General features: G+C 44.3%; 1 protein-coding gene across 3 annotated transcripts in view; it reads right to left on the reverse strand.

The window, feature by feature from the left end:
- The window catches only part of DOCK1 (dedicator of cytokinesis 1), a 267,474-nt gene that overhangs the window by 238,374 nt on the left and 14,790 nt on the right, over positions 1-14,310 (reverse strand). For all 3 annotated transcript variants that reach the window (XM_066190723.1, XM_066190724.1, XM_066190722.1), the window contains exons 2-4: positions 7,146-7,229; positions 2,114-2,154; positions 109-164 (exon numbers count right to left, since the gene is read on the reverse strand). In XM_066190723.1, the coding sequence (XP_066046820.1) occupies positions 109-164; positions 2,114-2,154; positions 7,146-7,229 (181 nt within the window). The remainder of the gene's footprint in view (positions 1-108; positions 165-2,113; positions 2,155-7,145; positions 7,230-14,310) is intronic.

Raw genomic sequence — 14,310 nt, forward strand, 5'->3', positions numbered from 1 at the left:
GGGAGGCAGGAAACGACCTGGAAACAAGTGTAAGTTACCTGGCAATGCACTGAAATGATGTGGATAAAACAGGAAAAAGGAGGTTTGTTCTTTTCAAATCCAACTTACCCTTTGCCTTCAACGATCGCTTCCTTAAGATGGATATAGGAGGCAGGGAATATGCCCTTGGAGAGGAAAAAAAAGGTGTTATTAAATCATTTGCATACAGTATGTTGTGTTTATTACCTAAAACATGCCAAAACACTGCTGGGTGCGCAGAGCCGTTCACATCAGAAGAGTTGTGTTTGGGACTTTTTTAATATATATTGAATAACTGAATATATATATAGACTAATATATATTGAATAATATATATATATAATTAATATATCTTGAATTCATGCATTGCCTGTCCTTTCAAGACGTTATTGCAACCTTACAGCTTCTCTGGAAAAATATTCTCAATTAATCAAGATGCCAGAAATAAAACAATATTTATAAAATAATCCAAGTCAAGCTGATAAAACAAATTCCACCATCTCACCCTTCAAGGCAGGAGCTGAGTTTTCTGATCATCTGGCAATGCAGTAACAGAAATTCTTGGGAAGCCACTGGGAAAAACAGTGCATGGGCATTTTTACCCCAGTTTAAAAAAATTCTTTAAAAATCACTAAATTTAGTGGCAGCCAGACAAATGCAGCAACACGTGAAATTAATTTAAGGCAAGAAAAATGTTTAATAGCTTCTCGGACTGTAAAAAGCACGTTCATGAAATACAGTTCGTAAGAAATTCAATGTGTTCACACACACACACACAAAAAAAAAAAGGAAAGTACAAAAATAGAATGAAAACCCAAGCCTGGTAAGGAAATGGGTGGGATGAACCACCCAACTCTCTTCTTTTAGACATGGAAACAACTAAAAACACACCTCTGGAGGCAAACGTGGCATTTGCACGGTTTCAGTGAAAAAACAGCAGCAGCAAGCCCTGAAGTTTAATTTTGTTTAATTACTACTATGAAGTAAAAGGCTCAAAAAAAATAAAAACACGACGCCACAACCAGTATTTGTGTGGTTTCCTCTCTCCTCACTTCGGCAAAGCTGCTGTTAATGCAGCCCTTGGTGCACACTGAAATTCCACTGCAGGAGGAGCCTCCTCATCCTCCTGCTCCTCTCTCCAAAGGGAACCACTGAAAATTCCCAAGGTCAGGCTCCATTTGCGATTTGCATTTCACCAACAACTGCAGCTGCCGCAGGCTGCATTTCACCAACTGCAGCTGCTGCAGGCTGCATTTCAGCAGCAATGCAGCATTTAACAGCAGCAGTGTCAGCCTCTCAACAGACCAAGGAGAACATCAAGGTCTGAACGTTTTACAGAGGAAAGGTTTGGTGCAGCAGTGACTGCACAAAAAAAAAAAGATGATGGGTGTCGAGATTCAGTGACTGATTTACCTTTAAATTGCAAAACCTGGAAATCACAGAAATAAAAAATATAAATATAAAATAGCCTGGCTTGGAAGGGACCTTAAACTCATCCAGTTCCACTCCTGCCATGGGCACCCTCCCCTGTCCCAGGCTGCTCCAGGGATCCAGGGGGCAGCTGCTCTGGGAATTCCATCCCAGCCCCTCCTCACCCTCACAGGGAAGAATTTCTTCCCAATATCCCATCTAAACCTCCCCTCCTTCATCTTAAGGCCACTGTCCCTTGTCCAAAGCGCCTCCATCCCTTGTCCAAAGCGTCTCTCCCTGTTTCCTGCAGCTCCTTCAGGCACTGGGAGGCCAACATGAGGTGACCCCAGATTTCTCCTCTCCAGGCTGAACAATTCCAGCTGTGCCAGCCGTTCCTCCCAGCAGAGCTGCTCCACCCTCTGCTCATCCTGGTGCCTCCTCTGGGCTCCCTCCAGCAGCTCCACGTCCTCCCTCTGGACCCCAGAGCTTGCCACTCATCTCCTAGGCCTTGCTAAAGTAAGTTTTTATTAACTTGAAAAACTCCCACTGAGCAGAGGCTGAGGACACAGAGCAGCAGGGAGCAGTGCACACCTGGGATCCAGCTCCACCAAACCCACACACCCAGTGGCAAAACCCATTTTATTCCAAGAGAAAAATGAGGAGACCACACTCCGGCCACACTCACCTTCTTGGACTTCTTCCGCAGCGTGTAACCCCTGTACCAACCTAGGAGAGAAAAAAAGGGGGAAAAGCATTAAAAAGTTCATTTATGGCACCTCCCAGCTGCTCCTTCCCAGCTCAACAGCACTGTAAGGTGGTTTCTGATCATGCTTCAGCCCACCTGAATTTCAGTTTTCCACAGGCTTAATGTCCTGGATAAAACAAGTCATCCTGGAAGGTACAAAATCCGAGTGATAATGGAGAGAAGTACAGGGCAGAGATGGTGCTTTACATGATGTGTTTAACTGCTGTGCATTTTATTTTAATTACTAATTCACCAACACAAACAAAATTGACTTAAGAGCATTAAATTGACAAAAATTTACTGATAGACCACTTCCACTTCAAAACCCACTTCAATTTCATAAATTCCCCTTTTCAGCTGTTAGCCATCTCACCAGGCAACAGGAATACTTTGGAATTTAGGGGTCATATATCAAAACACAAAAGCAAGGAGCCCTTTTGGAAAACTGAGCCTGGGTGCAACATCCACCCCTCCATCCTGGCAAAGGAGGGCTTGTACAGCAAAGGGGAGGATGTCTAGGGGAGGATGGGGAGGTCAAAAAGCAGATTTGGAGTAAAAACTGCAGTCCCAGTCCTGAGAACAAGGAGAAAGTTCCCTGAAATCAACACATGCTGATAAATTCATTATGCACACTCTGGGACCAGAAATCCAAATTAAAGGCTCAAGCACAGGGGATTTTGCAGCCTGCTCTCCTGCAGGCACAAGCCCAAGGGATTGATTCATCGCTTTCTCCCTGCAGCACTCGGGGCTGGTTTAGCGCCACCTCAAAAATCCTGGGGTCTGTAACCTCCGGACAGAGGCAGCCACGGCCTCCCATCCCACATTCCCACTGCAGCCAGAGGAACACCAAACTGCTGCCGCAATCAGCACTCCCAGCCTCGCTCAGCTGCAAAGGAGCCAAAGCATTCCTGCCTGCGCTCACTCCACTGCCCGAAACCCGTGCACAGACTCCAATCCTAATAAAAACCCTCAATTCCCACGGCTTTAGATGAACGAACATTCCGTAGCCCCGGAGTTTAAACTGCTCAACAACACAACTGTGATCAGATGCACCGCACAAACTGCCATTATTTCTTCTCCCAGCCCACCTCCTGTGCTGCCTCAGGACATCCCAGTGCACCTGCGGAATAAAAGCCCCGTGGCAAAGACAGCTCCCCATGGATGAACTACCGCCTCTTGAAGTTTTGCAGCCAGAGCTGCCGGGATTTTGGAGAAGAGAGCAGCCCAAACCTGCCTTGGAGAACTGGCTGCACTGCTGCTCCTTGCAGAGGGGCTGATGGGGCTCCTCCCTGCTGGGGCTGGTGTCCAGCCCGGAGCCGTGCAGGAGCCCCAGTCTGCACCTGCAGCTCTCACTGGTTCAACTGGAGGGGCTGGGTCTGGCCAGGAACGTGCTCAGGTGAGGGCAGGGTCACCTAAACACGTGAAACCATCTCTAAACAGCGCCCCAAAAACACGGGAGAGCTGGGGTGCTCACCTGGAGAGGAGAAGCTCCAGGGAGAGCTCAGAGCCCCTGCCAGGGCCTAAAGGGGCTCCAGGAGAGCTAGAATGGGACTGGGGACAAGGGATGGAGGGACAGGAGAAGGGGGAATGGCTTTAAGCTGAAAGTGAGGAGATTTAGATGGGATTTGGGCAGGAATTGTTCCCTGGGAGGGTGGGCAGGCCCTGGCACAGGGTGCCCAGAGCAGCTGTGGCTGCCCCTGGAACCCTGGAAGTGTCCAAGGCCAGGTTGGACATTGGGGCTTGGAGCAGCCTGGGACAGTGGGAGGTGTCCCTGCCCGTGGCACTGGATGAGCTTTAAGGTCCTTTCCAGCCCAAAACATTGGGGAAGATTCCAGGAATTCCCTCCCTGGGAAAGAGGGGATGCCCTGACACAGGTTGTGGACTCCTCATCTCTGGACCTGGTCAAGACCAGACCTTGCCCTTAAGAAATCGGGGACCAAACAGCTGGAACTGTGCATCCAAGGAAATGCTCAGCTAAGAAGACACCAATGAAAACATTTCTGGTTTTCAAAGCTGCAAAAGACACTCAAGAATTTGCTGTGGTTACCCTCAAACAGTGCATCCATTTCTGACACAGTCACGCTGCATCCAGAAACAAACAAACAAACAAACAAACAGAACTGCAACAAAACTAAACTTTCCCATAATATCAGGAGTAACTTCTGTGAAAATCCTTGTTTGGGAAGCCAAACTCTCTCCTCACAGCAGCACTGAAAATTAACTGATGCTCCAACAGTTAATCTTGGTTTTGAGGTTGATTTTCTGTTACATTTCCCAGCAATTCCCCTTAATGAGGACACATCTATTGATCACACGGCTCCATTTGCCCATTCCATCAAATAATGTCAAGAAACAGAATTAAGACAATAGAGATCTGGAAAGCATTAATCCAGAATGTGGCAAATATTTGGGGTTTTTTTCTGCTAGAAAATACCATCCTCCTCTCCTGCAGAGCAGGATATTTAGGAATTCCTATGGCTTTCCTGTTTGGCTTTTCCTCTAAGGCTCAGATTAGAAGGACAGAGAAAGTCTTGTAACTGAAAAATAAACTAAAATGCTACCTAAAAGAAAAAAAATATATTTTCAACATCAATTAGGCTAAAAAGTAGCTTCATCTTCACTTTGGCTCCTGGAAAGAACACAAATTTAGTATTTAATAGTGACAAATTTAGTATTTAACAGTGCAATGTGCACATTCATTTCCAATCTCCTCACTCCCATAAAAACAGGGGATATCTTCACCAAGACTGAAACTTTACAGGATCCGTACACTGAATTCTTTCTACACAATTATTCTGCATTTCAGAGGGAAAAAAAAAAGTTCCCACAATTAGAATTTAAAATGTCAAAACAGAAGGGAATATTATTTTAAACACAAGGGAAAAGTTCAACTCAGAAATTAGTTCCAGTACATGGCAGCAACAGTTATCCTACACCTGTCCTGAAACCAGATCTTCCAGGCTATGGATTTGAGACTGAGTCCTTCCAACTCCTCATCTGTCTTCTGCAGAGACCCACCTGAGCAAGGATTTCCCATGAGTTTCTCTTGGTGATGCAGGTTCAGAGGGGAAAAAACCCCAAAAAATCAAATTTTTACCACTTCAAAGCCCACAGACACCAACCACTCCCCAAAACTACTCTCAATTTAGGAATTATTGCAGAAAACCAAACAGAAATAGTATCAAATCTACAGGAGGACGGGAGGAGCAGAATGTGGACTCCAGCAGGTATCCCTGAAAAAAGCCCACAGGGAAAAGCGGTAGGAAAGGCAAAATCCCAAATCCTCAGCAAAAAGGCTTTACTGACTCTTCCACCAATTTTTCTGCCCCAGGATTATTTAATCAGAGGGTTTTCCTTTGGATGGGCCCATTCCCAGCTCAGCCTGGCAGGGGCAGGTGAGTCCCAGGCACACACCTGGAAATTTATCGGGTACAAAACCTCCCAGGGGAACAATCCACACCAATTTCATCCGGGGAAACCAGGAGATCAAACAACTCAAACAATCCCCTAATCCTGAGCAAGAGTTCCAGCATCTAAATCCCCATCTCAGCAGGTCAGGAATGAGCAGTCAGAGCTTGGGAGAAACAGGAATTTGCGTTTCCTTTACCATGAACTCATCCCACGTGCTCCAAACCCTGAGAGCGGGAAGGTTTTCCTAATATTTCAGTCCAGGGGAAGAGTGGCTCATCCCCATCGTCCCACTTATTTAGGAACGGTCAGCATCAGACAGGATTTCAGCATTTGATAGAGTTTTACGTTTCCTGCTCAGTTTCTGCCACATTCATTAAATAAATCTATTTCTATGTAAAAGTACAAGGCTGTGCAATGTTTGAGCCGCTCCATTTGCATTTTAAAATGTTTGCATTATTAGGGGTTTATTAAAGCATCATCAGACAGTGGAAAGATTGCTTTGCTCAGAGTCAGACTTTTCATTACAGCAGCGAAACTGAGCTCTAAGCAAAGGCCAGCCCAGGAACAGTGAGAAAACTCAAAAAATCCACTTCAAGTGATGATCAACTCTTGTTGAAAAAGCATTGTTTGTTTTAGTAAATATAATATTTAAAAAATCCAATTAAGCCAATAACTAAAATTAATTTATCACCCAGGTCAACCCAAATATCAATGTCTAGAGAAGCAAATTAAATCAATATATAAATTAAAAATCTATATATGTATTTGTATATATTATTTATTAAATATATTTCTATAATGTGTTTGCATGTATTGTTTTATATATTATACATTTCATATATTTATATATATTATTTATATATAACATATGTTCATAATTTACATATAAATATATAAATCATGTTTCCACTAGACAAACAGTGTAACACCGTTTTAAACACACAATTTAGCCCTGTGCTCCCCACACCTTTCCAAACTGCAGCACGCCATAAAATTTCAACTCAAGGATATGATGGAAGAGTTTTGTTTTGCTTGGATTAAGAGCTGAAAATGTTGTGACAATTTCCCCATCGTGCTGATTATCAAACTGAGCACTGGAATTCCCTTGTACAAGGATCAGGGAGGGAAGATTTTGGTGCAGGTGATGTTTGTAGAACATACATATCAAAAGAGGTCCCTGGAAAAGTCTGAAATCCGTGCACAGCACTAACACAGGCACCCATCTCAGAAAAGACACATCAATAATTTAAAACCCAGGTGACTTTCAAATTCAGATTAAACTCCTTGCAGCAGCAGGTTCTTCTGCACTACCCAAGGGTACCCAAAAAGCATCTCTCGTTCCTCTAACGTGGGGGAGATGCTACAACTGATCCATACAAACCCAGCCGTGTGAAAATTCTTCTTCCTCAAAAAACCCAGTGCTTATTCACCAGCCCATCAACCACGTGTCTCCGTTTGCTCCGACTTCCACTTCATCACTTTGACAGCAGGAAAAAACCACTAACAGAAAAGGAATTCCCTCCAAAAATCCTATTTTCCGATTCGATTTTTGCCATCTTACCTTCATAAGTCTCCAGGATGTGCACGGTGTCACCAATCTGCAAGGACAGCTCATCCGGTCCCCGGGCATCGTAGTTGTAGAGAGCTGGGCAGAGGGAACACTGCTGTTAGTGCCGGCAAGGAAACACAACCCCAGGTGTTTCTCCACATCTCTGCTTTTATTACTCATTATTCCCAGTCTAAACCTCGTTGTAAAAAACTGTTGGAATCCTGGGCACTGAGAATTCCAGGCTTTCTGTGCTGACAGGCACTGACCCCCAAGCAAACACTGCATTGACCTGAGGCCGTGGAGAAGGCTCCAAAATTGAGTGACAGCTCTGGGATTGTGGGTGTGGGGTTTGGATAGAAGCGTGCGATATCACAGGGTGGAAAATTAAAGAGTTTAAGGGTTTAGAATATAGTAATAGATATAAAAACCAAGATGGAGGATTTAGGGTGTAGGCCAGTCCTTTTTCAACCTTCTTCTTCATGGATCTGGGTGGTGCTTTGTAATCGGGTAGAAAAATCCGCATTGCGGCCCACGAGTGGTTGGTTATTGGGTTAAAAGGAAAAATAATTCAGGTGTCATCTCATAATTGGACAATTTGTGCTTAAAAGACCTTGTAGAGAGACAGAGCCATTTTCTACTTTGTTAGCTAGAACTCACAACTTGTGAGACTGTAACATAGATAAGAATTAATAAACATCTGAGTCCGAACACAAACACCATCTCTTGAGCATTTAATCCCAGCTCTAACAGAAAAGAAGATAAACCCACAAAAAAAATTTTAAAAATTCTTTAAAAATTCAGCCAAGTTCTTAAATTTATTAATATTTCCCTTTGGAACAAAACAAAACCACACCCCGCGTTCACTTCCTCGAGCTGTCCCTCACTCTGTTTATAACGCTTTGCTTCTTCATGGCAATACACTCAATTTTCGTTGTATTTGCCAGCCTTCCACAGCACTTTGTGTCAATTGTAGGCAGCTCTACAGAGAACTGCTCTGTCTTCCCCTGTCAGCTCAACACACAGAAAACTTTCAAAGTGTCTTTAGAAAACTCAAATTGCCAGGCTAACATTAAAGGATGATTTCTCAGCCGCTTCAGTCATTCCCTGCGAGCACAGGATGTTGAAAAAATATGATTTCGGAACTTCTGCGCGCCAGAGGTAACTGCAGCAACCCACTGTACAATAAACTACAACAAATCCAACAGTAACTCAAAGATCACCCCTCCCGAAAGAAAATCCGGGCACTTCTGGAGCACTGAGATTGGCAATGGCCACAAATTCATCTGACAAAGAATGCTCCAAACCAGGCTTGGTTGGGAAAAAAACCCACATGATCTGAAAAACGAAACAGTTAAAACTCCTAAAGCCAAGTTTTTAAGTTTTATATGGAGTAAACTCTCCGTAGGAGAAAAAAATCATCTTGCAATACCAAGGAGGATTGATGGCAGAGACTGAAATATTTCAAAAGACTGAAAATAAAGAACTTTAGTCAAGGTGGACGCACGGAAGTTGATTCCTCAATTTACAACTGCAGCTACTCCCTCCAAGGAGGATCAGCAACGCCCGAAAATCAGAATTTCTCACTGTTTGTTGCAACTCTTCAGGAAACAAAAGCATTTTTAGAACATCACAATTACCTCCCAAGTTCCTACCACCCCTCAGATTACCACCACTGCTTTTCCTTCTGCCTCAGCTTCCAGGGCAGGACTCAGGGAGGTTTTATTGGAACACAAAGGCCTGGAGGAGTGACACGGGAAACTTGCAGGGCAGGAGCTCAGAGAGCATCCACAACACGCTCCACACTCATTACAGGTAACAAAGCACTTCCAAAAAAACCCTCAAATTCCAAACCTATGGCAGAGTTACAAATCCAGGAAACACCTGCCGTACCTGGCCAGCTCTCTCCTCCCCCAGCAGTCCTGAGCAGCAGATCTCCTGCACCACACAGGAGCTCAACACCACAAATTCCCCCTGGAAGAACAGGGAACTGCACAAAAAACCACGGCTCTGATCCCAAATCGGAGAATGGGCTTAGCCCTGAGTTCACACCCCGGGAACAATCCAGTGGGCATGAGGGGAAGTCTGATCCCATCATCATCATCATCATCAAATATTATAATTATCAACTATAACATAATAATATTATATTGTTCATAGCATTAATATATTACCATAATAATATTGTAGTTGTGTTATTATTAATAATAGTATTATTAATAATAATTATATATTATTATGCAATTTCTGTTTGTTCTGCCCCAGAACTCCTGCAACTCCAGCTCACAACCAGATCACCGATAACTAAATAAATCCATGATCCGTTGGATCACCAATAAATAATCCACCCAGGATCACTGGCTGCGTCCTTGTCTCTGCGGAACTCCTCTGGCTTGACAGACTTTAGAGCAAAGAGGTAAATAAATAAATTTGAGTGCACAAGTGGGAAAAAAAAATAAAAAACATGGAAAAGCAGTTTGGAAAACAGTGTATGAGGTGGAAGATTATTAACGGAATTAAAACACACTACAAGGTAAAAAGAATAAAGGTCAGGTGCACTGCAGAGACCAGAATCACCAGGATTCAAACGAAGGTTTTAGAAAGTAACAGCTTCTACTGACATCAAAACAAGCCAAGCTATTTGTGTTTTCACGTTTTCCTTAATTTTGTCATTATTAGAGACAGATAAACCCTCCCTCCCAGGTACCTGGGATATCTGAAAGCCATAAACGCTGCCCTGCAGGACAAGGGGGCTCTGAGGACCACATGAACAGCAATGAGCGGAGGGATGCCGGCAGTGGTGAGCACAGGGCGCGTGGGACACAGTCCGCTTGCAGGCACTCCCCAGAAATATTCTCCTGTCAGCTTTTGTGCACAGCAGGGAACACAAAGTTCCACAGCCCCAGCTCCTCCAAACCGGCGTGGCTGGAGTGAGACACAAAAAAAAACCCCAACAACCATCGGGGGTGTTTGCTCAGATCCCTCCGATGCTCACAGCTCGATCCGGGGATGCTCACACATCCAAAAATGAATCCAGGGACAGTCTCCCACCTCCAGGACCCTGACAAGCAACTTCACTGACTCACCTCAGCCAGGAAAAATCTGCCTTATTACAGATTAAAAACCAGTCCTGAGCTCACTTCACACTTCGGCTGAGCACTTCTCCGACATCTCAGCGCAGTAACACTCCGGATCAAAGGCAGCCAGGAATAAAAGGCACTAAAATTTACACCCAAGAGTGGTAAAAACGGGTGTCTGTCACAACAAGGAAGGTCAGGCACCAGGAGCTGCAGTGTAATGACCAATTCTGGTGACAGCAGATGACAAACAGCCATCGAATGGTAATTACTGCCCACGACAGCTCCCACTGACCTCAACTGACTGAGGAGCCGGGGAGGGGTGATTTATCTTTAAAATATATACGTGTGTGTGAAAAATATGTCTGCGAGAGAAAATAAATCCCATTTCTGGCTTCTAGCAGCATTGACAGATCGTGAAGCAAGCAACCAAAATAACTATAAAGTGCATCCCACCCCTGTGATGACAAAGCAAGGCTTGAACTGCACCGCCAACTCCCCTGCAAGCAGATAACTCCTCACAGGAGTTTTTATTTTATGTGCAGCGACATCAAAAGATGTTGTGACAGAAAGTGTTTGATTGGAGCAAATGCCAGGGCTTTAATTAAAGGGGAAAGACAAAATGTGGAGGAGTAAAGCATGAAACTGCTATGTTTGCATTTTGTCTCATCAACTGGATCTTGAGCTATCATTTAAAATATTTAAAAGCCCGAGGTGTAACTTTTGATTAAGTTTGTTGGTTTTGTTTGGAGCCGAAGTATGTTTTGCTTAATTTAATAAAATCCAGCAGCCACAGGAGAGTCCCAAAGTGCCAAAAGCAAAGGATTAAGTGTCGGCACAGAAAGTGGCATTTTTTCAACGCTAAGAGTTGATAAAGCAAGGAACAATGAACAGGGCATTGCACCAAACCCCCATTTGCTGCTCAAGAACACAAAACAAACTCCTCAGTGAGCTGCACTCCTGAATCTGCACACGTCAGAAAAAGGAGGAGGCCAACACTAGAAGAACATGAGGTGGGAAAACGGAAAAAAAGCAAACAAAGGTGACAACAATTTATACCGAAAAAATTTTTTCTGACTTTACAAAAGGTGAGATATCTTAAGACACCATAAAGATGTTACAGAGTAATATTCCCGGGTATTACTTGGCTTTCAAGGCTGTGTTAATCATTCCAAACTCCTGAAAGAAGCCAAACTACAGTTCCCACGTTACCAGCTTTATTTTACACTGGCTTTAAAAAAAAAAAAAAAAAAATCCCTAAATCATAACTGGGCTTTTTCAATAAAAGCAGACAAATTGCAGAGGTGAAAGCAAAGCCTTTTGTAAATTCTCTGGTATTAAAAGACATTTAAAGGTTTTCCTGTTTTCTCTAAAATGGAATTGCTTGATTTGAGTACTCAGGCAGATTCCTCAGTCCTCTGCTACTCACCCAGAGGAGTTTCTCATTTCTACACCTGAGGCTAATGGAGAATCAAAAAGGGAAAAAGCAGTGTTTGAGTCAGGAGCTGCACCTAGAGCTGTTCAAGACAATTCTTTCATGTGTGCATGAACCAAGGGTGGATCCTCTTGCCCTCACCTTGGGTTTTGTCTCACCAAGCTTGATTCAGAGCTCCTTCCCAGTATTTTAATTATTCTGTTATCCAAACATTCCCAAAAGAAATAATTTCCTGAAGACAGGAGAAGCCTGGAGAAATTCTCAGATCTGAGCAGTTACCACCAAGCTAAAGGTGAAAATCTAGCTCGAGGTTCCTCCTGCCCAGTGATGCTCTAAGCTTATTGATTAAATCCACCATCGTGACTTTTATCACAGGATTATCCTAAATCCCACGAGTTCAAGTAGCTAGAAAGGGTTTATCACCACTTTCCCTTCCAAAGGTGAGACAGCTCCTTTCACTCCTCCTCTCTGGATTTGTTCTCAGGAGCTGCTCTCAGGAGCAGCAAATTCCTGAGAAGACACAATGGTTCACCTGGAAACTCCTCCATGACCACACAGGGCACCTGCTGCGGGTGAGAGAATCCTAAACCAGGCTCAGAAATCCCTGCAAAGCCAGCCTGCCTCCCCTCTCCCAAAGTGAGGGCACAGAGAGGGAAGGGCCACCAAGCTTCCCTGAGCACAGACACCTGAGGTTTCCCAGCAGATGGCAAGGGCAGCAACACGTTCTGCATCACATCTGCTGTCTCATCACTCACCGCCCAATGCGAATTGATGATTACGCCGAGGAGACTTCGGAAATCCAGAACAATAACAAACCTGAGGCCTGGTGCCTTCCCAAAGTGCAGCCACCCAGCTGAGTCCTGCTGGCAGAGCTCCAGGAGGACAAAACAAGATGCTCACTTGGCCTTTCTGCACTGATTAGAAAAAAACCAGGAAGGAATCAAACGTGGAGAAAAGGAGGCTCAGGGGGGACCTCCTGGCTCTGCACAACTCCCTGACAGGAGGGGACAGCCAGGCTGGGGTCAGGCTCTGCTCCCAGAAAAGGGAGAAGGCAAGAGGATCCACCCTTGGTTCATGCACACATGAAAGAATTGTCTTGAACAGCTCCAGGTGCAGCTCCTGACTCAAACACTGCTTCTCCCCTTTTGCTTCTCCATTAGCCTCAGGTGTAGAAATGAGAAACTCCTCTGGGTGAGTAGCAGAGGACTGAGGAATCTGCCTGAGTACTCAAATCAAGCAATTCCATTTTAGAGAAAACAGGAAAACCTTTAAATGTCTTTTAATACCAGAGAATTTACAAAAGGCTTTGCTTTCACCTCTGCAATTTGTCTGCTTTTATTGAAAAAGCCCAGTTATGATTTAGGGATTTTTTTTTTTAAAGCCAGTGTAAAATAAAGCTGGTAACGTGTGAACTGTAGTTTGGCTTCTTTCAGGAGTTTGGAATGATTAACACAGCCTTGAAAGCCAAGTAATACCCGGGAATATTACTCTGTAACATCTTTATGGTATCTTAAGAGATCTCACCTTTCATACGGGCTGCCCAGGGAGGATTGGAGTCCCCATCCCTGCAGGCGTCCAAGGAAGGGCTGGAGGTGGCACTCAGTGCTCTGGGCTGGGGACAAGCTGGGGATCAGACACAGCTGGGGCTTAAAGGTCTTGGTGCACTTTTCCAACCTGAATAAATCTGGCATTCTGTGAAATGGAAGAATTCTGGACGAAGACAAGATTTCCAAGAAACAAGTTCAGTTTCTTGCTTTCCTTCCTCCCCCCGTTTCAAGCCAGACTCTTCATTTTTCGGGAGCTAATGAAGTGAGATGCTCAGTCATCTTTTTAATAGCTCTCCCCCCTCCTTCTGGCTAATCTGTATTCAGAGGACTTCACCCCCAAGTACTGAGGGTATAAAGCTGAAACTACTGCTAAAAAAAAAATATATATATATATATATATATATATATACATCATTATTGACTCTAACAGCATTATTAATGTGCCATAATGCACAGCTAACAAGAAGCACAATCAAGAACATCCAAATTGATTTTTACTATTAAGAAGTCCATTAGATGAAACACCCTGGAAGCAAAGAGTAATCACATCACCCCGAGCTCTCAACGCTGGCTCTTGCAGAAAAAGCAAGATGCTGATTTGGACTAACACAAAACATTATCCAGAGGCAGATGTTTTGGCATCTGTCTTGTGCTAACTCAGAATCACAAAGTCAGTGAGTTTTGATGTTCCCTCAGACCTCTTACACTCCCCTGGGGGCCACTAAGGAGCTGTAACTTGGCTCTTGCTCTGCCACCATCCTCCAGGAAGGCAAGGACAGCATTCGAGCATTAGCTGTGCTCACCCAAGAAATGATCTGTGCCGCAAGGAAATGCCTCAGTGCTTGGAATTAAACAAAATTCAAAACCACGTGATTATTAGAAAATTTGCAAAAGCTTCAAGTCTGCTATGACCCCAGGGGTGTGCTGGGCAGGAGAAGGGCAAGAGTTAAAGGCTGGAGGGGAGGAGAAACTCGTCCAGCTTATGGTCAGTGCTGGCAGAGCATCAAATGCGCCTGGGCTGGGGGTGAGTCAGGCCAGATCCTCCAGCTGAGCTTCCCCAGGAGAGGAGAAGGGACCAGAACTGGCAGAGCTGCAGCTCCACACCCACTCCTGAGCGATAT

This window comes from Chamaea fasciata, unplaced genomic scaffold (assembly GCF_029207755.1).
Source record: "Chamaea fasciata isolate MVZ Bird 193981 ecotype frontalis unplaced genomic scaffold, bChaFas1.0.hap1 SCAF_9, whole genome shotgun sequence".
Taxonomy (NCBI): Eukaryota; Metazoa; Chordata; class Aves; order Passeriformes; family Sylviidae; genus Chamaea; species Chamaea fasciata.